Source organism: Engraulis encrasicolus, chromosome 2 (assembly GCF_034702125.1).
Source record: "Engraulis encrasicolus isolate BLACKSEA-1 chromosome 2, IST_EnEncr_1.0, whole genome shotgun sequence".
NCBI classification, from domain to species: domain Eukaryota; kingdom Metazoa; phylum Chordata; class Actinopteri; order Clupeiformes; family Engraulidae; genus Engraulis; species Engraulis encrasicolus.
The window spans coordinates 18,072,080-18,099,775 of record NC_085858.1 but is presented as its reverse complement, the minus strand read 5'-3'; the positions used below and the strand labels follow the sequence as shown (position 1 = coordinate 18,099,775).

The following is a 27,696-nucleotide window of genomic DNA, read 5'->3' as shown; positions in this document are numbered from 1 at the left end:
CCACACTCCTTCTAGGCCTGCAAGGCATGACAGCAAGTTGTCAGGACAGCAAACAAGCGGTGCACACAGCACGAAGAATGCTCATAAAGAATCACCTGGCAAACAGCAAACCCAAACGAGGCAACCGCATAGTCAGGCCAAGGCCAGTGGGAACACCCAATCCACAGATACATCCAGACGCAGAGGCACTGTGACCGCTGAAACAGCCGACACTCACAGACCAAACACCGTCAGTGAGGATAAGCCGAAAGATCCTTCAAGACCCCCGGCCAGGAAAGGCTCTATAAACCCATACGCAGAGAGCTCAGCTCCCCTGACAAGGAAACCCCTTCACTCTTCCGATCATACCAGCCACGCCAAGGACAGTGGGAGACGCCAGAGTGTTGACCCCAAAGGTAAAGGCCCAGCTGCCCCCAAGAAAAAGGCCACTGGCTCTGCAATTAAAGACTAAAGCAAGGTTTCTGGTAAACCTCAAGCCAACAGCAAAAACTAAATAAAGAATGTCATCTCTGAATGGCTTGACAAAAAAGAATAAAACATGTTGTTCTGTGTGTTTTTCTTCTGATAGGGTCCATATGTGTGCTGTGTACTTCAAATGCTGGTTCAAACCACAGTCGTCCTCCGGAGAGAGTAAACATCAAAATAAGAACAGAGGAGCTCAATACAGGCCTGGGGCCAACTGATTTTAATGGTACAGTTAAATATAATTATACAGATACACAGACAATATAGTCCATTCAACATAGGCCTACAGAATGTGAGGTGACGGTTTTTGGGTTGTTGTTGTTGTTTTTCAGGGGGGAGTGTGTTTTGCAAAAAAAAAACATTGATTTTCTTTTTTTGGCTTAGATAATGGGCAGATGGGAGTGCAGGCAGACACCGAAGATTGCGATATTGATACAGAAGATACAGAAAGTTCTGGGTCCGAAACTTTAGACCTACTGCAAAATGTACATTTCCAAGATATAGGTCTCACTCACACATTAGTTAATAATGAGCTACATGAACACCAAAACGTCAGCAATCACCAACAAGCACACACTGAAGCCAGTGAGGATCAGCAGGACATTTTCAGGCCTGTGAGCCTAGATCCAGTGGTACAGACAGTGACATCATCGACAAAGTTGTCCAGCCCTACTGACCATAAGCAACATCGAGAGACGTCGAGTTCCATTAGCACAAAGGATGTTGAGGGTGATCATGACCACGGGATGTGTGAAGAATCATTGAGAGACACACTGGATAACGGTACGCCGGGTTTGAATGTGGCCTGACATAATTTCCTGATCCTTCGCTGTCTCTCTTTCCCACTTGTTCTGGTTACTCTCTGTAATGGCCTGTCTAAAAAGGGATAAAGCCCAAAAATGAATCTTAAAAAAATAAAACAACAATAAGGTTAAAGACTGTGGTGACCCTTTATAAGCCATACAGACCACTAACATCACTAACAATTAATAACAACATGAAAAAAAGAGGGAAAAAATACTGTTGGGAGTTTTTGAAAATAAGATTTTTTGTTTACTGCTTATCTATGTTTTTTATCAGTGTCCTCACCTGAGCAGTTAACCACTGAGTACACTTGCCTTGTCGCCACAGCCAGCCTCAGTTCCTCTTCAGTTGTATCATCATCAGGTTTACCGACAGCCAATTCCAGCTCCACCACATACAGAAAAGAGATGACGACAGACATAGCCGGGACTGAATTGGTCATGGACAGCTGTATTAATGCTGGTACAGGTTTTTCTCTCTCTTCTCTCTCTTCTCTTGCACTGATGCCTGTTTTCCACTGTTGCCATACACACAAGCAGTAGAGAGGTGTTTCCTAACCTTTTTTGTCTTGCGTACTATCTAAGCATTTTGTCGTCATAAGTAACCCCTCACTCATGCTCTATTATCTCATCCTCTATCCCACTGGTTCTCAAGCTGGGTGTGGGGACCCCTTGCCTGGCTCTTGCCCGACCTGTAGTTCCGCACAGCTTTGTGAGCTCTCCAGAGCACACACATGGAGGTCTGGTAGGAACCAGGCTAGGGGACCCCTAAGGGGGTTGCGAATGTACTGCAGGGGGGGTGCATACAGAAGGGACTGATTGCACAAAACCTTGAATATATGCTTTTATAACCTTTCTATACATGGTTAGTAACAATAGTTACTTCAACAGGTTGTTTACCTTTCCTGTGATTTACTTTCAAGTTTAGCAAAAATGTTTTGGCATTTGGAAAATGGGGAGGTGGGGGTCGTGAAAATATTCTTAGGTTCAAAAGGGTGTCACAGCAGAAAAAATTGGGAACCACTGCTCCATCCCAAGGTGACCATGCTCCATAGTTGTTATCATTCATTGTTACCACATACCCCCAGCAGTATGATCGCATACTCCTAATGGTACTCAATGCATAACCTGATTGTCATGACTTTCACTCTTCGAGATTTGGTCTGACCAAGACCATAACAACTAACGTTCTCAAACATCATGATCGAACCACCTCCATTGGTTTACTACTGGTCGATTGCAGAAAAGGCTGAGACCAAAAAATGTCTTAGTCCCAATAGAACGTCTCTGCTGAAACCACGTCACTGCCTTGAAAACGCCTCTTCCCAGGACCGTTGGCGATGCTCGGTTGATTGGTTCCCAACAAAGTGGGTGGAGTTCTCCTGCCAGGGGGAACTCGAATCTGCCTGAACTAGCAGTTTTCCTGAGTAAGTGTGGCAGAGCCAAAGGTGTTGCGTCACTGCAAGGATGGAGCCTGGGTACTCAATGCATACCCCTGCCTGAGAATCACTGCAGTAGAACACAAGAACCAGCAAGGCGTCCATTCTCTCCCATTCTAAATCCTGCTCTATTCTTTTTTATTTTTAGTGTTCGAATCAGAGCAGTTTACCACTGCCCCTTCTACCATCACAGTGATGAACCCCATTGCTTCTTGGGAGACTGAAGACGTCAGTGTGAAACCCGAAGAGATTCAGCAGGGCCAAGACAATGCTAAAAATGGTATGAGTGGAGGCAAACGCTGTATATTCACATACAACACTTGTGTTGATATTCATGTTAATGAGTAATGAGATTTTTTTTTACCCTTTCTAGTGTAGGGAAATTCTGCAGATCTTTTTTCATTCCGCCACAATACCTTTGAGGGAAAACTGATCTTGCAGTATCAGGAAGTTATAGACTTAGATGTAGTTAACACAGTCAGGTCTTAATGGCCTTCTTCCTTCTTTATGCCTGTAATTATGCAGTCAGCCCCAGGCTCAGCCAATGTGATCACTATGACAGATCCTAGTTTCAACCAAGATCATTTCAGCACAGACGTATCCACATAAAACCAGAGGTTATGAAACTGGTTATGGGCCGTCATAATGATGGTATAATGCTGTTACATGCATGTACGTGAAACACCTTGTAGTCTTTGTGCTTTTTGTCACTGGCCTTTTTTCTTGTTAGGATCCATACCTGAGCAGTCAATCGACCAACCTGAACTCAGCTCTGTCACTGAGACAAATTCCTGCACCACCTTGATGAGTGAAGGTATTCGGACAAATACAGAACGATTACATTCAGGGATATTTGTAAAGCTGAAGTCCTATGCACATGTATACAAAGAGAGAACACTCTAAACAACATAAAAAACGATATGAGAGATCTGCATGTCTGTTGCTTGTTGTAAAGCTGATATCCTGGATCCTTTTTCTCTTCAGTCTCCTTGCCTGAGCAGCCAGCTGAAAAACCTGGACTCATCTCCCCCACTGTGGCAGAGTCTCGCACTACCTTGAACAGTGAAGGTATTCACGAAAAGACACACACAGGATACAGCCAATGAATGACATTGTTCTTACACTCACATTCGAGAACGTACTGTATTATGCACGCGAATGAGCAAAGAGATTAGGCAAATACTGGAGAAGTGCTGTATGTATGACATTACAGTAAGTTTGAGGCTCATTTCTTGTTCAAAAACTTCATGCCTCTTATCATTTTTTCATTCCAGTGTCCATACCTGAACAGCCAGCTGAAAAACCTGTACTCATCTCCACCACTGTGACAGATTCTCGCACCATCTTAAACAGTGAAGGTATTCACATACACACAGAAGGGATATACACGGAACCAATAAATGGCCTTGTTCTTACTCACATTGCAGAATGTATTATACACATGAATGAGCATAGAGAACATGGAAATACTGCAGAAGTGCTGTATGAGAGACATTAAGTTATTAAATTTCTTCAGGCTTGTTTCTTACTCAAAGACCTGGTGCCTCTTATCATTTTTCTCTTCAGTGTCCATACTGGAGCAAATAGACGCAAAACCTCGACTCAGCTGTGCCATGTTGAAAACTTCTCGCACCAGCTTAAACAGTGAAGGTATTCATACAAACACAGAAGGAATACAACTAGTGAAGACAATGGGCATACAGAACACTGGAGTAAGACCATATGAAGGAAGTTGTAGAGTCTTTTTGCTTGTTAAAAATCTGGTGTCCGTAACCACTTTCCCTCCAGTGTCCATACCTGGGCAGCTATCCATTGAGGCTACCAACTCCATCACACCAGCTAAATACAGCGTGTCTGGGACCACACTAAACATGAGCATATCATCTGAGGACATTCTGCTGGGTCTGGATAGCTGTGACGAAGGTATGATTGTTATGTAGACACTGAAATACACCTTGAAATTGCACACAATATCATTATTATAATTTATTATATGGTGTGACGTCATCGGTCGAATGCTCCATTCATTTCAACGGGGCTCCCCAACGTTCGCACGTCTGTTATTTTTCGATAACGGACGGGTTGGTCTATAACAGACCGCTGTCAATGACAACAAGACTTTTCACTGCTAAAGCGACTTTTCAACAAGACTCTAATCAGCTGCTGTGATAGACAGCACCTGTTGTCCTGGCTACCTAGCTGTTGCCTAGCTGTGTTCCACAACGGCACTGTTTTTTACGCAGCAACAATATTTTGACATGAAAAACTATAATAAACTTAACATTAAATAGGCCTAAAGAAATGTCCCCGCCATGTGTGAATCATTTAAGTATATCCATATAATAAGCGGGTTAACGTTCGGCGAGTCGGTCGCTTTGTGGAATAGCAGCACTTCAGAGAGAACAAGACCCCTCTGCTCCGCGTCGGGCTCTAAAGATTCTCTCTGTCGTGCTGCTATTCCACGGTAGCGACCTTCTCGCCGAACGTTAACCCTTACGTATTGCATTCTGGTGCTTTTCGTCAAGGAAAATCTATGTTTCAAGATTTCCATGAATGAGCATAGAGAGCATGCAAATACTGCTGAAGTGCTGTATGAGAGGCATAAAGTTGTCACATTTGAGGCCTGTTTCTGGTTCAAAAATGTGGCGCCTCTTGTAATTTTTCTCACCATTGTCCATACTGGAGCAAACAGACGCAAAACCTGGACTCAGCTCTGCCACTTTGAAAATGTATATAACAATACATATAACAAATTAATTGATATAACAATTAATTGATATAACAAATTAATGACATTGTTCTTAATATACGTTTGAGAATGAGCACCATTCCACCATTCCCACCATTTCTGAAAATGTGCTCATTTTTCACCTCCCTTCGAGTTAAATAAGTTTCAACTTTTCTCCCAATCATCCAACCATTCTCTGGCGATGCAACTTGTACCTGGCGATGCAACTTGTATCTTCCCGGACTTGCGCCACCTGTCTGTTCTGCTGAACTACATGCAAACTACACTGCATCCCAGGCCGAATACAATGTGAGTGGCTGAAGTGGCACATCAGTAAAGATGAGGACAGGTTGTTCATCCAATCACATGCAAGGATTTTTTTATAAGGAGCATAATTCTAAAACGTATTGGTTGTGTTAGATGGTATAGTGAAGACGAAGGCAAAACATACCAGCTGGCGAGAGTCAGGTTAACTTGTACCTCCAAGCTAGCATGTATCATTGAACCAAATGGGTCCAGCTAGCAGTTAGCTGGTCCCATTAGGTTCAATGATAACGTGCCAGCTTGAAACGAGCAGTATCACCAGACTCAGAGAACAGCTGGAAGAACATGACTGGGGTAAAAGTGAACTAGAAATTCACTCTTGGGAGTGCTGACCTCAAGGAAGCTGTTTGATAGAACATCTGACTATGTTACACCCTATTTTTTATATTGAGTCTTCTGTTAAAGTTAGAAACTGGAATGTCAAGATTCGCCCTGTTCGCAATTCAATTTGCGGTCAGTAGGGGCGTCTACATTTCCAGGCCTGCAATGGTGAAGAATCTTTTTTTAAATCCTGATTACGATTTGTGATGTTGATCACCACCAGAATTGAATCACTTGTTCCTTGGGTCATTATCAACAACTCCACACAGTTTCGTCCAAATCCGTTGTTTAGTTTTTTGAGTTATCCTGCTGACAAAAAAAAAGAAAAAGGCAGAAAGACAAACAAACAAACAGACAAACCAACTCAACCGAAAACATAATCTCCTTGACGGAGGTAATTCAGTTATTTCTTTTCGAGGGGGAGGTGGAAAAGGAGCATCTTTCAAGAAATGGTGGAACGTCGCTTCAAGTTTAAGGCTCGTTTCTTGTTGAAGCACCTGTTGCCTCTTTTAATTTTTCTCTTCAGTGTCCATACCGGAGCAAACAGCCTCAAAACCTGGATTCAGCTCTGCCACTTTGAAAACTTCTCGCACCACTTTAAACAGTGAATGTATTCATACAAACACAGAAGTGATACAACCAGTGAAGAATACATGAATGAGCATACAGAACACTGAAGTAGAACTGTACATACGTTACATACGTAGTTACAAAATCTATGTAACTACGTATATGAGAGAAGTTGTGGAGTTGTTGCTTGTTAAAAATCTGGTGTCCGTAACCACTTTCCCTCCAGTGTCCATATCTGAGCAGCTATCCATTGAGCCTACCAACTCCATCACAACAGCTAAATACAGCGTGTCTGGGACCACACTTAACATGAGCATATCATCTGAGGACATTCAGCTGGGTCTGGATAGCTGTGACGAAGGTATGATCGTTATGTAGACACTGAAATACACCTTGAAATTGCACAGAATATTATTTATAATATTATATTACATCCTGGTGCTTCTGTCTGCGTGAAAGAAAATCTTTGTTTCAATATTAGAAATGTAACTCCATCGCTTTGTTTACTAGTGTCTATAGTGACCATTGAGCCATTTACCCCAGACCTTGGGGACTCCATCAGTGTGGCAATGGCAAACTTCATTTTAGATGGAGAAGGCACCACAGCAACACTGGAGAGGCACCAAACAGTAAAGAACGATGTTGATGATGATGGTACTGCACTTTTTTCTGTAACATTAATTCTACCAATCTTCTTTAATCTTTAATATACATACATTATTAGTTATATACAAATAAGAAAATATAGCCCAAGTAGCTGAGTTGCACTGTATCATGAAATGTCAGACATAACGGTGCCCTAACCTTTTTTCTTTCCAGTGTCCATACCTGAGCGACTATCCATCGAGCCTCCCAACTCAATCACACCACCTCAAACTGGCTCTCATTGTCAAAACCAAAAAGTTACATCTGCTCTATGGTCCGATGTGAAGTCTGCTTTTGCCTCCATTGCAAGACACATGAGCATAGATCAGAGCATGACATCCAAAAGGAGTTCTACCAGCTCTCGTAGCCACAGTCTGTCTCTTGAAATTCCAACTGAAATCAGGGAGTTGTCTCTTGAACGCACAACCGAATCTCTTGAGATGTCAGCTCAGACAGGAGACTTACCTCTTGAAGTTACAGCTGAAACAGAAGACTTGCCTCCTCAAATTATAACTGAGACAGGAGAAATACCTCTTCAGATTACTGCGGAAACAGAAGACAGCCCTCTTGAGGTTTCAACCGAGATAAGAGACAGTAGCACCGTTTCTACTTTGGAGCTGACACAGCCCATTTCACACAAAGTTACATCCACTCTATGGTCAGGTGTGAAGTCTGCTTCTGCCACCATTACAAGACACATGAGCATAGATCAGAGCATGACATCCAAAAGGAGTTCTACCTGCTCTCGTAGCCACAGTCTGTCTCTTGAGGTTCCAACTGAAATCAGGGAGTTGTGTGTTGAACGCACAACTGAACCTCTTGAGATGTCAGCTCAGACAGGAGACTTACCTCTTGAAATTACAGCTGAAACAGAAGACTTGCCTCCTCAAATTACAACTGAGACAGGAGAAATACCTCTTCAGATTACTGCGGAAACAGAAGACAGCCCTCTTGAGGTTTCAACTGAGACAAGAGACAGTAGCACTTTTTCTACTTTGGAGCTGACACAGCCCATTTCACACAAAGTTACATCTGCTCCATGGTCAGATGTGAAGTCTGCTTTTGCCTCCATTGCAAGACACATGAGCATAGATCAGAGCATGACATCCAAAAAGAGTTCTACCAGCTCTCGTAGCCACAGTCTGTCTCTTGAGGTTCCAACTGAAATCAGGGAGTTGTCTCTTGAACGCACAACTGAACCTCTTGATATGTCAGCTCAGACAGGAGACTTACCTCTTGAAATTACAGCTGAAACAGAAGACTTGCCTCCTCAAATTACAACTGAGACAGGAGAAATACCTCTTCAGATTACTGCGGAAACAGAAGACAGCCCTGTTGAGGTTTCAACCGAGACAAGAGACAGTAGCACCGTTTGTACTTGGGAGCAGACACAGCCCATTTCACACAAAGTTACATCTGCTCCATGGGCCGATGTGAAGTCTGCTTTTTCCTCCATTGCAAGACACATGAGCATAGATCAGAGCATGACATTCAAAAGGGGTTCTACCAGCTCTCGTAGCCACAGTCTGTCTCTTGAGGTTCCAACTGAAATAAGAGAGTTGTCTCTTGAAAGCACAACTGAAACACCTGATATACCCTTTGAGATGTCAGCTCAGACAGGGGGCTTACCTTTTAGAGTTACAGCTGAAACAGAAGACATCACTCTTCAAATTTCAACGGAGACAGGAGAAATACCTCTTGAGGTTTCAGCTGAGGATAGAAACAGTGATGTCACTTGTGTGGAGCTGACGTTGCCCATTTCATACAATGTTCCATCAAGGGCAGATGTGATGTTCTCTTCTGCGTCCACGGTGGAAAGCAATATACAGCAAGAGTTACTAATTGCAAAGTCATCTGCAGTGGAATTAATAGGCATCATAGAAAGGCCTAAACCCATGGAAGGTCTAACGGATGGAAGCCCTGTGTTGCGAGTGAACCTGGATCAGAATATATCATCCAAATTAAGTCCTACCAGTTCTCATAGCCAAAACCATTACTTACCTGTTGAGATTTCAGAGGAAACAGAAGACGTGCCTCTCGAAAATACACCTGAGACAAGAGACAAATCTCCTGAAGTTTTGTCTGAAACAATAGACTTTCCTCTTGAAATTACAACCAAAACAGAAGACATCCCTCTAGAAATTCAATCTGAGACAGATGACGATACTCTTGAGGTTGCAACTGAAACAATAGACTTTCCTCTTGAAATTCAATCTGAGACAGGGGACATACCTCTTGAAATCCAATCTGAGACAGGGGACATGCCTCTTGAAATTACAACCAAAGCAGAAGACATCCCTCTTGAAATCCAATCTGAAACTGGTGACGTATCTCTTGAGATTACAACTGAAACAATAGACTTTCCTCTTGAAATTCAATCTGAGACAGGGGACATACCTCATGAAATTCAATCTGAGACAGGCTACATGCCTCTTGAAATTACAACCAAAACAGAAGACATCCCTCTTGAAATTCAATCTGAATCTGGTGACGTATCTCTTGAGACTACAACTGAAACAGGAGACATAGCTCTTGAGATTACAACTGATATTGAAGAAATCCCTCTTGAAATTCAATCTGACAGAGGAGACGTAATTCTTGAGGTTACAACTGAAACAGAAGACATGTCTCTTGAGGTTTTCTCTGAGACTGGGGACAGTGGCAAGGCTTCTACCATGGAGCTGACATCGACTATTTTAAACAGTGTTCCGTCAGCTACGTGGACAGATGTGAATTCAGATTCTGGTGGTGAGGACAGGACCGGTGTGGCACCTGTAAGTGAAGCCAATGTGAAAGTTATGAGACCAAAAAAAACATCACAAAAATGTTTGTTTAAGAAAAGCAGGGACCCCAAGTCTGTCTACCTGGAGGTACCATCTAAGCGAGCTCCTGACCCTTTTGGTAAGAAAAACTCAGCAGCAGTAGAGAGTAAACATGGTGAGGCCAAGCAAGTATTTGGAAATCTGGATAGAAAAGTGATTGTGAGGAAGAAGCCATCAAAGCAAAGAACCGTCTGGCCAGAAGACAAACAGCCAAGAAGTTTGAGCTCCAACGATGACAGTAGGAGTGACAGTGGCATTGGGGACCTGGAAAGGGAAACTCCAACAAAGCCTCTAACACGAGCACAGACCCGCGGTAAGATTTTATACACAGCCAAACCACGCAGTAAATATACCACTGTTAAGCTTAAAGTGATACAGTCCCATTTTCAGAAATAAGCTTATTTTACACCTCCCCTTGAGTTAGATAATGGGGTTTTGCCGTTCTCCTGTACTTTCAACCATTCTCTGGGTATGGCACTGCAAATTTTACCTCCAAGCTAGCAGTTAACATTGAGTCCTATGAGACCAGCTGGCTGGCGACAGTATCACTTTAACTTTTGAAGAGTTGAAATTAACTCCATTAAGATAACATCAAGGCGTACATGGGTGGGCGATTTGGGCGTCAGACTTGTAACCCAAAGGTTGCAGGTTCGACTCCCGAACCGCCAGGTTGGTGGGGGGAGTAATTAACCAATACTCTCCCCCATCTTCCTCCATGACTGAGGTACCTTGAGCATGGTACCGTCCCGCTGCACTGCTCCCTTGGGCCGCCATTGGGGACTGCCCCCTTGCACAAGTGATGCATACATGCAATTTTGTTGTGTGCCGTGTGCAATGAACACTTGAGTGCTGTGGAGTGCTGTGTCGCACCTACAATGGGAGTTGGGCTTTTGACTTTCACTTCACTTTCATCTGATCCTATCCAAAGAATAGTGTTAATTTTAGTCTTTGGTCAGTGTAACATGTTCAGAGTCATATTCTACTCAATAGTGTGTAAATGTAATGAATGCCAACTAGCAGAGTTTGGTGATAGAACATTAGTAAACCTCCCTCTTAAATAGTTATACAGATGCAGTAGCACTAAGATATTGGCTTTTGAGACATTGTAGCCTACCTGAGCCTCTTATGCCAAATTGGAGCGTTGACTGAAAGGTTGTGAGTTTTTAGCCCCAAGTGCTGGACTTGCACAGGAAGAAAAGAAGAAAAGCTCTTTTTTGGACATTGGGCCCTTGATTTCACATTATAACATCAAGTTTTGCTCACCCATGGTTGTTGTGTAGTTGTGGAAATATTCGGTCATGAAACAACTTCCTATGGGCAATTTTTTGCAGACACAAACTATTCTGTTTTTAACGCTACCACTCATAACTTGTAGGTGGATGGTTTGCTTCAAAACATTGGCGTTGTGTCGTTCATATAATTTTTAAACGTAGATTAGTTCTAAAGGCGGGAGATTAATTTAATGTTAGAGTAATTTAACTCTCTACAGCAGGGGTGGGGAACCTTTTTCATTCGAGGGGCCACTTCAAATTCCTCCAAGGGCCGTAAAAGTCCTCCAAGGGCCACACTATGAACACAAACCAGGATTTCCTTCTTCGATTTTTTTTTATTGAAGGCAGCCACCTTTCGAACAGACCTAGGTCCTCTGAATATAACTTAATTGTATTGCAAATGTAATTTCTAAGATTCCTTTACGTCATATTTCATGTGAAGCTGCATAAAATAAAAAATATATCCGGGGCCGAATAAAACTGCCGTTGAGACATACACCTAGGTTCCCTACCCCTGCTCTACAGTGTTGTAAATGGCCTGGAATCTGGATTTATCTGGATTTACAAAAGCTTACTCTGAGACTTTGAAACTTTTTAGATGCGTCCCCAGCATCTCTATAAGAGGGTCTGTCCGTCCGCTGTCCGTCCGTCCGTCCGTCCGTCCGAAACGCATCCTCAGAGGGGGGTGGGCGTTGACAGGTTAGGAGGAGGCCAGCGGGGCGTTTTGGGGGGAAAAAAGGTTGGAACTGGCATAGAGGGACGCATCTGTTGTCCGCCTGTCGGCCTTGTTCATGTTTCTACTGTGCACATAATCTTTGTTAACTTTGAAAAGACCACGTTTTTGACCAGGTTTGTTGTTTTTCTAACCAGCATTCAAAGCCGTATTTGACAAGTTCACTGAAGATCCTTCTGGAATTCTCAACACCTCAAATGTCACCCTAACACTTGGCTCTCTGGGCATAAGAATAACACCTGTGGAAGCCCATCTGGTCCTCAAGAAAGCAGATCATGATGGTACAGTAAAACCCAATTTTATGTAACAGTGATATGAAGCCTTCATGGACTTTCAGATTTTGACACTTATGATTACCAATTCTGTATCTTTCCTCAGGGGATGGACGGGTGGGATTTCAAGATTTTCTTTTTGTTCTAACAGACAGCGAGCATTTCTCCAAGTGTTTCAATGGTGGGTTTGTGATCTTTCTTGTTTGTTTGTTTGTTGTTGTTTTTTGTGTTTGTTTGTTCCAAATGAATGAGTCCAAATTACCTTAATTGCTGTTTAGATGTAAATATAAATTTTACATTTATTACATTTATTTATTTACATTTATATCTTTACATTTCCCTCTCACTTTCTTATAGAGCCTGAGGATATCACAGAAACCACTTTTTATAGAGCCGTGGCCAAGATGTTGAGGTCTGATGTTCTGCCTCGCAGCACAAGAGATGAGATTTTGAGGTCAGTGCACATATATAAAACTGGTAATCAACATGTAAAAAAGGAAAGAAATCTCATAATCCATTCCCTTGACTGCCCTGTTGCTCTGTGTCTGATCATGAAAGCATTATTTCCTTCCCATTTTTTTTTCCAGATACTACCACGCCAAAACAAAGCATGTGATCCACCAGAGGTCTAGCATGCACAATTCTGGATTTTGTGTGCCTTCGCATTACTCTGATCTGACTCAGCTTCTGGGTTTTAGCAGACCCACGATTACCAAAACGCAAAATGCTCCAAAGGACAAAGGCATGCATGCCATCTTCGGCGGTTGTAGCAGACCCAAGATTCCCAGACCTGTCCTGCACGAAGGTCAGATGCCCACCATGAATTTTATTATTATTATTATTATTATTATTATTATTATTATTATTATTATTATTATTATTTTCTTCTGTAGTGCTCAATCCTCGTGGGGTGCCTGGTCACTGCTGTAATGTGCCGTGATCCAACAAATTAGTTTTAGACCGTGTTCTACAGTTCTATAGTAACTATGGTACATCTGATTCTCAACAGGGGCTCTACAGCCCACCAGGGGCATTAGGGAGCCCTTGGGAGGCAGCTGAGGAGACTTGATGAAGTGTAATGAAGCATCTACATTAGAATATACTTCATTCATATGACCACAGCATATGATGTAGCCTAATGATGATTTAAAGCACACCTAAATAGCATAATACAGAGGAGCATATTATTATAATTATTATAATTATTACAATTATTATAATTATTATTATACATAAAAGAGATTATTGTTAGGGTGAGCGAGTGTGGGCTGCTAGGGGCCATTGATTATGTGTTGGGAGGGGGGGGGCGAAGCGTACGTTAAAAAAAAGGTTGAGAACTGTTCTATGCTGTGTTCCCTTTTTCTGTGATCCTAACACTGGGGAGTACCCATGCTGCCTCTGTACGCTACCTGTCTGAAAAATTGTACTTATGATCAGTTGGAGATACTAAATTGGGTGGTACAAATTCCTGTCAGAAGCAGACCAGGGGGCTCCGGAGCTACACACACGCACCGTCTGAGAGAACCAGGCTAGTGCGCGCCGCGCACTCACGGGGGGCAGGTGTTCGAGAGGGGGTGGGAATGTCAACTTTTTTCGGTCTACGCACGCCTGTTTTCAAGACTATTACGGACTGCCCTGCGTCAAGGAATGTTTTACCGGTAGGCTATAATAAGATAATCTGTAAGATGTAACGAAATGGCTAGAAACTAGAATATCTTTGGTGAAATATAAACTTGCGAGAATCTGAAGTGACTAGCACACACTACAACAGTGGTGGAAACACACGGATAACAAGATGAGTGACTCCACAATAAAATCACTCCATCCATTGCCAGATTGAATGGAATAATTGAATGATCGGATGATACACGGACCTCCATGCCCTAGACTACTTGTTTTCGGAGAAATAACGACAATGGAGAGCAGCTGGGGGAAGTCACAACAAGAGCACTTGATGCTGACCAGACTAGGCTGGTCACCATACCTGGCTGATGTCGTCGCAAAGCTAAGGGGATGATGGTGCTTTCTTTATTGTTTATCGGCGTAGAGCAATTTCGTTATTTTCAGGAGGCTATTTGATGCAAGAACGCTTTTACGCACGCTCTAGTGTTTGCGGCTCATGCGAGTTGAGGGCGCGTAGCTTAGTCGTAGGATTGTGGTTTTCGATAATGTATTTGTGGAGAAATAACGATGATGGAAAGCTGTGGAAAATGTCACATAATGCTGACCAGCCAACATAGGCTCAACACAGGGCGTTTGTTTGGACAAATAGGCTACTAGAACACTGGAACGACTGACGAACAAAGGCAATAGAACTATCGGCTGGGTCTTGTCCATAGCAACCTCCAGTTTAGAATTATTTTTGGTGGGAATGCTTTTGTAGGTTTTGACCTCCTGACCACCGTCTCCGTTGGTAGGCCTAACACGGCAGTTCGCCTGTAAGTAATGAATTATGAAGGCCTACATTAGCCGCAGAATCGCGAAAAACATTCGAACTAACCTCAGATAGGCCTATCGGTACCGCGCTGTAAGCTGGATAATTGACTTCACGACGTTCATATAGCAGAAACATAATGCACGTAGGCTACTCTTTGAAGTGCATTGTGTTTCTGCTATTTCTGGTATTGACATAACAATAAGGCAAACAAGGTTAGGTGAATTCAGTAAATATAAGGGACAATTTAAATTAGGTTACATTGAACAACTCAGAGAAAAAAAGTGAATAAAAAAAGACAATAAACAAACATGAGGAATACACTAAAGAACATTCAAAAGTCTTTCATTTTTCTTATTATTTACAAATTCAAGAGATTTGAAAAGAGCTGACATCTCTAAAATAAAGACCATAAAGAAAGGCTGATTATCCCTCCATTTTTTTTATGAATAAAAATACGTAGCTTGTAAAATAAAGAAGTTAACTAAAAATTCAAATGATGGGTCATCTGAATTTTGTAAAAGGTCTGCACACTGCCGATAAGCTCCAAAAATAAACTTTATCATTCATCTGAATTCTCATGGTGAAATAAAATATATTTAAGAGAGAATACATAATGTCCCTGCTGTGGTGTGCAAGAAGTTTCTCGGACAGTTTCTGACAATGTGACGTGTGTGTGTATCCACAGCTGGGATGCAGTCAGAGAGAAGGTACAGCAGGCAGTCCATCCTGAAAGATCCCCACCCAAGGCACCAGGGCTTTCAGACACCAGCCACAGTGCCGGAGATGGGGCATGGCAGATCATCCAGGACCCGCAGGAGAACAGACATCAATGAATCCATCCATCAGGTACCTACTTAGTATTACTTCAGATAGCCTATATTTTCATTGGGACCCCAAAGAGATTAAATAAAGGGGCAAGATTTATCATTATCTGTGTGTGTGTGTGTGTGTGTGTGTGTGTGTGTGTGTGTGTGTGTGTGTGTGTGTGTGTGTGCGTGCGTGCGTGCATTTATTTATCATTTTTCTTATTTCTTCTTAGCTGGCCAGGCAGCATAGCCCAGAAACCTTGCACATGGTTGCACCAGTCGAAGTCAAAGTCAACCTCACTCCACAGGAGAGAACAAGCCTCACTTTTGAAGAGATTAACAACGTACATCTTGAGGTATATCACTAATCGCACATTCTTTGCCACTTTCATATTAGACATAGTAATGAGAAATCTGAGTTGAATTCAGTTCACATACAGTACATTTCCTTTTGGGTGGCTCTTTTTAGGTGACCACCACCCATTCTCTCCCATTCCCATAGACTGTAAAATAAAAATTATGATGTTCCTCAAAAAACGTCAGCTCAGTTGCCATTGTGGGGGAGCCGTCCCCACCGGTCCTCTGATGCTGTGTCTCTTAACTGGTGGGTCGGGACCCAAAAGTGGGTCGCGGAGGGGTCCTGGGTGGGTAGCGGAGCTATGGTGTAAAAGGCAAGCGTATTAAAAGCAAACCTTCTCCATCTCTCTCTCCTCCACATTTCTTGTCAAAATCTCTCACTGTCCTGTCATGAATTCAATAATAAAAGACAAAAAAAATCCCCAAAAACATTTAGTTAGTTAAAGTGTTGACTTTGAAATTTGACACCCAATTTTTTTTTACTATGTAGTGTTGCAGAGGGATGAGGCAGTTCTGCCACGAGCTGACAGACTCCAAGCGGCGCGACGTGTGGGGTTCCTGGGGCTCGCTGCAGCCTTACTTCAAAGATGTGCACGGCCGGGATCACCTCTTCAATGACCTCTTCAGCACCTACTCCTGGACCTGGACGTCCGCTGCCAACATGGTGGAGGCCAAAGATCTCCTTCCCGCGATCCCTCTTCCTCAGACGCCCCTTCCCCCTCCCACACCCGCTCCCTTCACGCGCAGGAAGTGGTGGCTGCCCCACCGCATCCCCAACCACTACCACCGCTCCACCAGCCTCACCCCGCCCATACCTACAGAACCACGTTGCACGTCAGTGACCCCTCTGACCCCTCTGTCTCGTCAGAGGCGGAGTCGCAGCGTCGCAGCCGTGAGCTTTTCGTCTTCCCGGTGTAGCCCTTAACATTGCGTATTTTGTATTCTATACTAATCGTTATTATCATTTATGGAATAAACACTGATGGAAGCATACGGAATCCACTTGTGCTCCCTTTTGTTTTTGCTTTTTTGATAAGTTGTGTATCTTGATGATGTAGTTTCACTGAGTGCAGTACAATTACTGATGAGTTTGATTTACTGAAATGTGTTGCACCACAAATGGAGGCAAGAGTTTAGAGCAAAGGTGGATTTTTCACAAGGCACATAGTACACATACAAAAAGGCAACCCCCTCCAAAAAAATGATTTACTTATTTACTTACTTACCTACTTAGCGTTACTTATTCAAACAAATTTGTTTGTTTTTCCCAGTGCAGGACAAATAGCCACATCCATATATCTACATATCAATATTCAAAACCGTAAAACTGTGCATACTACACAATAAACTTTTCATTAATTTTTCCTTTATTGCCTTATCAATTCAGATCAATCTCTTAAAATTCAGCCTGCAGATATGCTGTACAGTAAAGAACTGAATGTCACACACACCCTAAGTAAATAGGAAAATTCAGGTGTGCACATGTTAGTTGGTCCTGCCAAAACCTATTGTTAACATTTAAAAGCCAAAGCATAACCAACAAGCATACATGTGTTTGTGCGAAAGACATGAGGTTCAGTGATTTAATTTAATAAGATTTCATTGTATAAAATTACATTTGGGAAGTGTTTTTTTTAACCCAAATCAACTTACGTAGGCTACGATAGAGGACATAAACGACAACATGCAATGTATGAGGAGGAATGCAGCGTATGGGGAAAGGTTAGTTACAGAAACTCACATGAAAACCCAACACTGTGTGAGATGTGCACGGCAGTCTGGGGTGTTTGTGGAGTATATGGGTATATGTATGAGGATGTGTTTACGTGTTCATAAATGGTGTCTACATGTAGGTACTGAGATGTGAATCACAAAAGATCTGACTAATGCTGATCGAATGCTAATGCTGATGGAATAGTGTGATAACAAATATCCCTGTGGTATAATAAATAATCTTAGCTGAGTCCAATAGGTTCCTTTACATGTAAAGGTGCACTGTATAGGATGGTGGCCAGAGTAGGTATTGCAACTATGCTGCTCATTGAAACTGTGCTGCCTATTACCAAACTTGATCTTTTCATGAGTATTAACAAAGTAATAAAGTGATATTTACTAGTATGTCCAAAGTACAGTACGTTGTCTATTTCTGGAAATAATAAATGGCGGACATGGAGAAGATCCACCTTTTCATGTATGAAAAGTGCAATTTTCCCAGTCGTGATGAATACTTAAAATTTGATGGTGGTGGTAAGTATTCATGAAAAATGTAACATTTGTGAATGAGCAGCATAAATTCTGGACATAAATCACTAAAAATATTACACAGCTCTCCTTTAAAGAACAGTTGTCGTCACATACCCATAATTTCAGAATCTTATATTTAAGTTTGTAAGCACAAAATCATGGTGGAATAAGCAAGTAGGTGATTCTGGGCAGATAATGGGGCATTACACTGAAGAGAAGTTGGTAACTTTTGTGTTATTTGTGAAGTTGCACATCAGCTAACTCTGTGGCAGGGAGGGCAGTGGAGCACCCCGGTATCTCATGTCACCAGGATAGTGCTCACACATGCAGCCCCATCCAAAGGTCGCTTTCGGCCCTGATAACACCGCTGGAATAAACAGACTCAACAAATCTCAACCTTGACTGTATCTCACTGTCTCTCTCTCTCTCTCTCTCTCTCTCTCTCTCTCTCTCTCTCTCTCTCTCTCTCTCTCTCTCTCTCTCTCTCTCTCTCTCTCTCTCTCTCTGTCTCTCAGTGACTCATACAGTCTATCACAGACTACCACAGTCTATACACTCTCGTGCCCTCTCACTCCCTCACTTGTTGCTGTGTTACAACTTATCATAAACACAAGGCATTACGCCAGTAAAAGAATAAGGAGAAGAGCTGGAGGAAATGTAAAGACAAAATCTTAGAGTGTGTGCAAACTGAGAGAAAGAGGTAGAGAGAGAGTGTGTGTGTGTGTGTGTGTGTGTGTGTGTGTGTGTGTGTGTGTGTGTGTGTGTGTGTGTGTGTGTGTGTGTGTGTGTGTGTGTGTGTGTGTGTGTGTGTGTGTGTGTGTGTGTGATTGGGAGGGGAGGGGGTTGTTTGTTGTCATGGCTTGTGGGTGTCCCTTGTTTCTCCACAGAGAAGGCAGCAACCCCACTGGTGGGCGGAGAATAGTGAGTGTGTGGGTGAGACCTTTAATAAGGTGAGTGGCCCAGTTTGTAGAAAGAGAAAGTAAGCGGAGCAGCAGGGAGAGCAAGACAGACTTGGGAGAAGACAGCAGGAGGGAGAGAGAGAGAGAACGCACAAGTAAGGAGGGGGAAGTCTGAGGAGTGATAAGACAGCGGCAGAGAGGAAATGACTGCTCAGTTTCTTCTTCTTCACTGAGGGCCACTGACAACTCGTCGGGCTGACAGCGGTGTGGTGTTGGGGGTGGACTGTCTGGACGCCACTGGGGCTGACTGAGAGAGCATGGAGGCCACCGAGGGGCCCAAGCGCTACGTGTCGACGGTGCGAGTGCAGCTGTCACCTCGTCCCAGGACCACCGTCACCACCTCCAGCAAGCTGATCACCACCAGCTCACATCACACAACTCTGCACTCGGGTAAGCGGCGAGTCACATCTCATTCATATTTACAGTAACTGAATGTGTAGCAGGGGAGCAGAGAGGAAAGGGTGTGTGTTATAGTAGAATGTGTTTTAGTATAGTTTGTACACACACCTACACGTTCAATGGCTGTGTGTAAGAGAATGTGAAATACCATCTCTCACACACTGTCCATCTACTGTATGTGTTTGTATGTTTGTATGCATGGTGTTGCTGTAAACTATTGGCAGTCCAGAGTTCACTTGTTGCTCAAGTGGTTGCTGTGTAAGTGCTGTTGAAAGCGTCTGTGAAAGTGGGTGTGTGCCTCGCCGTCATGGTGTCTAGGTGCTTGTACTGTACTGTACTGTAGCCTGTACTGTATATGTGTGTGTGCAATGGCCATGTGTGTGTGTGTGTGTGTGTGTGTGTGTGTGTGTGTGTGTGTGTGTGTGTGTGTGTGTGTGTGTGTGTGTGTGTGTGTGTGTGTGTGTGTGTGTGCTCATATGCTTTCCTGCATGTACCGTAAGTGAGTCTAACTGGTAGCAGTGTGGTAGTCACTTGTCAGTGTTTGTTGATTTGCAATGATGCCAGACGTAGGCAGGCAAGTCAGAACAAGGAGGGAGATGCGGGACAGGCCGTGTGTGTGTGTGTGTGCGTGCGTGTGTGTGTGTGTGCGTGTGCGTGTGTGTGTGTGTGTGTGTGTGTGTGTGTGTGTGTGTGTGTGTGTGTGTGTGTGTGTGTGTGTGTGTGTGTGTGTGTGTGTGTGCGTGCGTGTGTGTGCACGTGCGTGTATTAGTGTGGAGGTGGAGTGGGTGGATATAGCCCTGAACTGGGGCAATTAAGAGTAATCTCATCTATCTTGCGCGAGCACTTTGCTTTCACTTCTGCACTACCGTACTAGTGTTGCCCACACTGGCCCTGTAATCCCCCATTAAGACACCTCTGGACTCACACACGGCTCTTGGCTCCAAGAAAGCAGAATCGATGCAGCAACATGCTGCACTGTTTTTTTGTGTTCACCGTGTCAGGAGTTGGGACTTGTATAATCCAATACATCTGCGATCTGTGGAGCATTTCATTTGTCATCTAATATCAGTTGTTTCACATGAAAAAAAAGGATTTGAATTTCATGACAGGGCCCGTTCATTCCTGTCAAAATTCTGATTGTTTTGGCCAATTAAGCTTATTTATTTTTTACCAGGAGAGAAGGACACTTGTGTGCTTAAGTTACTTGTTGAGTCATCAGCAATTTAACTCTGACACTTCCTTTAGGTCTACATCAGATTAGAGATGTGGGAATTTATAGTTTCAGAAGTTGCTTCTGCTTCTTAGAGTTTACATGGAGCTTCTTACACGAAGTAGAGAATAGAAGGAGAATAGGAGCCCTAGGTGTATGTCAGCAATTTTCTTGGTGTAACTTAGTTCATTATGGCCAATACTAAACCGTTTCAGTGTTCATAACTCTATCCAGAGAGAGAAATAGAGAGAGAGAGAGCACAGCACAGGTCCAGCCCAGCCTTATGTAACAGATTCCCCATTGCACCAGAGAGATAGTGGGACCGCCAATACTAGAGGAGGGGTGCAACAATCCTTTCCTGTCAGCCCCTGTCCATAGGGGCCAGTCCACCCAGGCCCAGGAGGTCAAAGGTGACCTTATTAAGAACATTCAACGATTGTTTCAACTGTTTCCTTTTACAGTCAGTAAAAAAGTCCCTTTCAGTTTTATTGGGTGCAGTGCCAAGTGACACATACACATTGAAGACCTCTAGGCAATAACTGCATAATCTTGAAAGTGGAACACCACTTACACACCAAGCCCTTAAATGCTTTGTGTTATTGTGTGTGGGTGCAGTTTTTTTGGAAATCAATGAAATATCTTTCTCTGCCTTGCCTTTCTCACCCATACTGTATGTCAACACACACACGCACGGCATGCACACACACACGCACGCACACAGGCAGACACACACACACACACACACGCATACACACACTCGTAAACACACACACACACACACACACACACACACACACACACACACACACACACACACACACACACACACACACACACACACACACACAGTTAATGTTTACACAAACCTAGAGGCCGTTAGCTGATAAATAGGAATGTAAAGGGAATGTGGAGGACACGTCATTACAAAGGTCTGTGAAAGGTCTGTTGTGCTTTGGGTGACATCAGGGGTGCGTTTCTCGAAAGCATGGTTGTTAGCAATTAGCAACTTGGGTAGTTGCCAATGAGAAATCACATTGCAAAACAACTAAGTAGCTAACAAAGTTAGCAACTGGTTTCCAGAAATGCACCCCAGAATTGAATAATGAGATAGCAAAGTAGGCAGTCTTCTTTAAAATGGTTTTGGGGGGGCTTTTATGCCTTTGATGTAGACAGGACAGTGAAGAGATTACAGGAAGCAAGTAGGAGAGACTGGTCTGGTCTGGTCTGGTCCAGACTCGAACACGGGGCCTCCGCATATGGTATGGTGTCTTAGCACACAGCACCTCAGCACCCCCTGCAAAGCAGGTAGTCTTATGGCGAAACAGATGCAGGGAATTTCTACCAGGAGTACTTGTTGCGTGTATCTGAAATATGTCGCTGACGTTTGGTAGCATCGATGGTAATTAAATGCTCCTATTCCAGAGAATGTGTCAATAGTGAAAGCCACCGTTTTTCTGTGGAATTGTCAAAACATGTCCTCATTTTGCCCACTCTTTATTTTGTCAAGCATAGTGAGCATGTTGCGCAAAACGTAGTCACAGGGTACATCACCCAAACAGGGCGAGTCTGGAGCAATATCAGCCTCTATCAAGTATGTAGTTACTTTGAAACTAAAACTACCATATTAAAACGTAGGGTTTTTTAGTAGCAAATACCTGTATATAAACATTATATGTTAACAAATAAACAAACAAATATATAAACAACTTCAACTTTTTATTTCATGATCAATAATAAAAGTTAAATAACATGAACACCCCACTAATAATTTGGGATATTACACCTGTCATTACATGACGCAAATCAGGACTCCATCTCACCAAATTTTCTCACGGCAGTATTTCCTCAACGGCATACCTGTCTGTCAGACCGTTAATAATGTAATCATTTTTTACCCTTTTTTTTACCCTTCCAGCCAGCCTCAATTGCTTTCACTCTTCCTTTTTCCTCATTCCATCATGTCACGCTACTGCTTCTGTCCTTATTTCTTCTACCGCAAAGCAAAGTGTTCACCTATCTTGCCGATCACCACATGTCCTATTAACATTCCTTATGTTGATAACTCTGAGGCCCTTAGTCTCATGATGATGAAATCCGTGTGTGGAGATGACATTTGTAGACGTCCACTCTTCTAGAATGCAAGCCAGGGCTGGACTGGGGGAGGAATAGCGCACAGGCACTTTTGGCTTAAAGGGGCCCCTCATAATTAGCGGGCGCAGAACTGACTCACAGGCACCTACGTGGGCCGGGCCCCTATTTTCAGAAATGTAATATATATATATATCAGTGGCGTCTTTTGGTCTTAAAAATTAGGGAGGACAAGGAGGTGGTCAGTCGGATACTGTTGATGCGAGTAAATGGGGTCAGTAATGGCAGATGCTTAGTATTAGGTTGTAGGCCTACTAGGTAACTTAACTGATATGGCTTTGTGTTGTCTGGAAAGCTGACTTACGACATCTATAAAATAATTGCAACAAACTTTGTATAATATGTTATCATACATAACTGCCCAAAGTGTTTGAGGGGAAAGAAAGAGAAGAGTGAAGAAAAATATTATAGAAAGTAGAAAGTTTCATAGGGAGAATCTAACTTTGACCAAAGGCAGCATGGCATTTCACCCCGTCAGTTGTGTTTTTTTTTTTTTTTTTTTTTTTAACCATAGGCAAAAATTGACAATTCTGAAGACCCTATAGGAATGCCTAGCCTAGGACATTGAGTGACTGTATAGCCTAGGCCTAAGGGTTTTAAACGCAACTCCATCCAACATATTCTTACAGATTTTTAAACATTTTAAACCCCCTCCATTATCTTATTTTTAACATCTTATTTATGATCCGTAACGTGGTACGTGGCCTATGGTTGTGGTCGCCTATCCGTTTTGCTTTTGACGGTAGGCCTACCTGCGAGAGCGACAGCTGTGGAGAGCTGGCAGGCGTATGGAACAGCGTGCGTCTGGCTATTTCACAAAAAAATACGTCGTACAGATTACTTTGTAAATCCATGCCTAGTGTTCCTAATTCCACCCAAATGAAACTACATAACATGATGTAGGCTACATGTTAGAAGTTTAGCCAGAGACTTTTTAGAGCTTCGTGCTGTCATGTTACTCGTCTTGAGGATGGAGAAAAGAACGCCAGTCTAGGGTCAGTGCTTTATGTGCAGCCAAAAGCATTCTTATTCCCATTTGTAAATAACCCTCTTTTGGCGGAAAAGCACGAATGAGAAACGCAAAGACAAGCATTGAGACTATTATTTGTGCACGTAGGACATGCTGAAACAAGACTACGGTACCTTTTAAAAACGTTGGTGATGGTCCGACCATTTGAATCATGAATGCATTTGCATCCGCGCGTCGCTTGCATTGTGTAGTGGTAGAGTGGCGTGAGTGACTGATATAAACACACTGACCATTCCATTCGGTTTTCAATCTAAATCCAGGGAGTGATATTGCGCGATTCACAACATGAAAACAGTCGATCTTTCCTTTGTATTTATTAAGGGTTCATATTAACATTCGCCAATTAATAGGTACTCCAAACTTCCCACTATCTGGCTGCTGCCGCATTCTTCTCACATTTGTATATCGTTGTCATGACGACCGAGTCCATGCTTGTCGTCTGTCAACCCAACTCGTCATATTCTGATTGGCTTTTGATAAATTCAGCTTCGCTGATAGGCAGATTACTTCCATGGATCTAGACCCGCCTAAAGGGAGGAAAGTCCTCCCTAAGCTCCATTCACTTCAATGTTAAAAAGTAAAGCCCGCGCTACGGCCGAAATTTCACCATTTATAATGGAAGTCAATGAGGATGGAAGGGAGGACGGTCCTCCAAGGTCTATTATGTGAATTAGAAGCGCTAAAGTATATGTTTTTATCGCAAAATAGCTATAAAATACTAACAATTATATAACAAAGATATAATACATATATTTTGATTTCTGTAATTTATACTGGAAGATCTGGCTTTATTATTTTGAGGGAGGATCGTCCTCCCTTTCCTCAATGGCAAATACGCCATTGATATATATATATATATATATATATATATACACTGTATATACTAATATATATATATACGTATACTATATATTTTATATTTCTGAAAATAGGGGCCCACGAGGGTGCATGGCCCACCCGGAAATGGCTGCTATGCCAGATGGCCTGTCCAGCCCCGATACAAGCATCTTATATCACTTTTCCACCAGGGCCAGCCCGGTGCTGGTGCCTTGCTGGTGCCGGGCTCAGCACCGGTTCCACGTTTTTCGACCAATTATGACTGGTGCCGGTGCCCAAAAAAACCGGCACCGTCGGCTCCGCGAAGTTGCTGGGTCAGAGTTGAGCACCGCAAACGTCACTATGGCTGTTGTCACAGCAACCACGCCGCGTTGGGGAACGTCACTTATGTTTTTAGCTTTAGCAACATACCTCTAGCTAATACTTGTAACCAGCCGTAAAATGTCAAGTTTGGGTGAGAAAAGTAATGTGTCGTGGTCCATTGAGGAAATGAACGCGTTAATTGGCATATGGGCATCTACCGAAATTCAGGAGAAGTTAGAGGGGGCTGTTAGAAAAGCGAAGATTTACGAGGAAATTAGGGTAGAATTGGCTGGGGTGGGCTTCCACAGAACGGTGGAACAAATTACAAATAAATTGAAAAAAATAAAAAAGGAATACCGGGACTACAATGCAGATATGGCCAGAAGTGGTGCTGGGAGGAGTAAAATAAAAAGTGGCATAAATGTAACACTTTTGGAGAATGTTATGGGTCGCAGACCAGCCAACCGCCTGGATGGAGCCCTGAACTCCAGGGTAGTAGCCGCAAACGAGCGCACTGCCACAGAGATATTGGAGGGGATGTGCAATCAGTACGTCGAACATGGTACGTGTACATCTTTGTGTTTGTGTAAGATACTTGTTCAGTTTTATGTATTCGTATTTAAGACGTAGTTTTACGTCATTGCACCTGATTCAAAGTTATTGGTCGTGTAGCAACTAGCAACAAATGGTGTGACCACTTGTTTAGGGTCCTATTGCTTAACGCAGTTGTACGTCTTCTTGCTTCAGTTTCGATGGAAGTTACAACTATTGTTGGTGACATGCCCCCACCCTGTTGTACATATTTACATATTTGCCTATTTTACCAATATTAGAAGAAAGTTAGCTCCCTCTAGAGTCATTTCACTGTTAATCTTTATACTTAGCGTTATGTCTATCACAGCAATAGTTGTGTAAGCTGTGCAGAGGTGTCAAAAGTAAAAGTAAAAGTAAAAAAAAAAAAAAGAAACACAGTTTCCTTCCAACACTTGTAAGTAACTTATCTGGGTAACCTGTAGACCTGTGTAGCATACTTGTCTTACAATCAGTTAACCCTACACTGGTTGGATCAAGTTTGTGGTGGGTCCTTGTTAGGTTTTCAGTGTTTTTCAGTAACAACACAGTCCATCTGTCTCATTAGGTAGAATGGAATAAATGTACACCATGTAATGCTATGTGCTAGTGTTGTAATTACACCACAAAAAAATATTTTACTTTTGACACCTCTGAGGTTGTGTTTTGCTCTTCCATCAGACAGCAATAGTTGTGTAAGTTGTGCTTTTACTCTTTTTATCAGATGAAGCAGATGATTTGGAGGCCCCTGCTGAAGAGCCACCAGCTGAGCCAGCCGAGCCTGCGCCATCATCGTCAGTGCGCACAGAATCGAGGAAGGGTGAGGAGCCTGACTGTCTAATGTTTTTGTTAGTGAGTTATGTCACCCTGTGCATTTTGTCTTTCTAACCACGGTATTGCCTGTCTGCCATGTCTGGTATTCAGTAGGCTACACAAATGCTTTACAAAAATGTAGGCCTACCTCTGACAAAAAAAAAAAAAACAGTGACGACCAATTTTTTTTTATTATTATTATTATTTTCATTTTCCCTAGGGAAGAGGAAATCTCCCCAGGAGGAGCTGTTGGAGAGTATGGAGAGGATGGAGGAACGAAGAGACCATATGTTTCTGGAACAGAGTCGCCAGTTTAATGAGGCTTTTTTACAGAGAATGGACACCTCTAGCACTGCACTCATCAATTTGTTAGGCCGCATTGTGACCGCCATAGAGAAGGAGCAATAAACAAATACACACACCCACAAACACCCCCCCCACCACGTACGCACGCACGCACACCACACACACACACACACACATACACACACACAACTAGTGCGCACCTCCACCCACACCCACACTGCTATACTATTCATACATTTTTCTTTTTTTCTTCTACAATATTTATACTGTTTTTACTATTTACGCTATTTGTATTGTAATAATAATTTATGTGAATTTAATAAATTATCTGTTTTCACACATTTCCGCTGAAGTAGCGCATCAATGCATTTCTTACATCCGCTCCCTCTTGCGCCCGCGTTCAGGTAGAACCCGAAGGGGAGGTTGTGTGAGTCTTTCTGAAATATCTTCAGGACACCGGTCTCCATTCTCCTCACACATGTTGTGCAACACACAACATGTCATTACCATTTTCTTTACCATTTCCAATTTGCAGTCATTTCGTTTCATAAGGCATCTCCACCTGCCTTTCAGTCGGCCAAACGTTGTCTCTATGACTGACCGTGCCCTACTTACTCTGTAATTAAATGTTTGGTTGATCTGGGGTCAGTCGACCAGTGTCAGAAAACGGCTTCATCAGCCATCCTCTGTAACTGGTACGCTGGTCCCCAATTATGTAATGTCCACTCCATGTCCTGCAATGTTTTGAATATCAGTATTAAACATCTGCCCATCCCCTATCCTCTTCCACAAATCAGATTGCTTAAAAATTCTGGAGTCGTGTACCCTTCCCGGAAACCCCACACAAACATCCCAAAACTGCCCTTTACCATTCACAACTCCCT

The 27,696-nt window shown here is 42.9% G+C and overlaps 4 protein-coding genes across 4 annotated transcripts in view; all 4 read left to right on the top strand.

Annotated features, from left to right (window-relative positions):
- The first annotated feature begins 590 nt into the window (after nt 1-590).
- Nucleotides 591-8,046, top strand: LOC134459671 (uncharacterized). The gene is made up of 13 exons (XM_063212053.1): nt 591-691; nt 850-1,248; nt 1,546-1,731; nt 2,856-2,987; nt 3,438-3,521; nt 3,692-3,775; nt 3,982-4,065; nt 4,274-4,357; nt 4,496-4,630; nt 6,877-7,011; nt 7,161-7,304; nt 7,470-7,768; nt 7,990-8,046. The coding sequence occupies exons 2-13, from the start codon at nt 861-863 to the stop codon at nt 8,044-8,046; spliced, it is 1,812 nt and encodes a 603-aa protein (XP_063068123.1). The 5' UTR covers nt 591-691; nt 850-860.
- Nucleotides 8,047-13,956: 5,910 nt separating this feature from the next.
- LOC134461005 (uncharacterized) lies at nt 13,957-16,991 on the top strand. The gene is made up of 4 exons (XM_063213714.1): nt 13,957-14,051; nt 15,516-15,676; nt 15,870-15,992; nt 16,484-16,991. The coding sequence occupies exons 2-4, from the start codon at nt 15,521-15,523 to the stop codon at nt 16,916-16,918; spliced, it is 714 nt and encodes a 237-aa protein (XP_063069784.1). The 5' UTR covers nt 13,957-14,051; nt 15,516-15,520; the 3' UTR covers nt 16,919-16,991.
- Nucleotides 16,992-19,143: 2,152 nt separating this feature from the next.
- mylk5 (myosin, light chain kinase 5) overlaps nt 19,144-27,696 on the top strand; it is a 36,250-nt gene continuing 27,697 nt past the window's right edge. Inside the window, exon 1 of the mRNA XM_063223792.1 lies at nt 19,144-19,586. Coding sequence (XP_063079862.1) covers nt 19,454-19,586 — 133 coding nt within the window. The 5' untranslated portion in view covers nt 19,144-19,453. The remainder of the gene's footprint in view (nt 19,587-27,696) is intronic.
- On the top strand, nt 25,001-26,932 carry LOC134460999 (uncharacterized). Its single transcript, XM_063213701.1, has 3 exons — nt 25,001-25,685; nt 26,418-26,513; nt 26,727-26,932. Exons 1-3 carry the CDS (start codon nt 25,262-25,264, stop codon nt 26,912-26,914), a joined length of 708 nt encoding a protein of 235 aa, XP_063069771.1. The 5' UTR covers nt 25,001-25,261; the 3' UTR covers nt 26,915-26,932.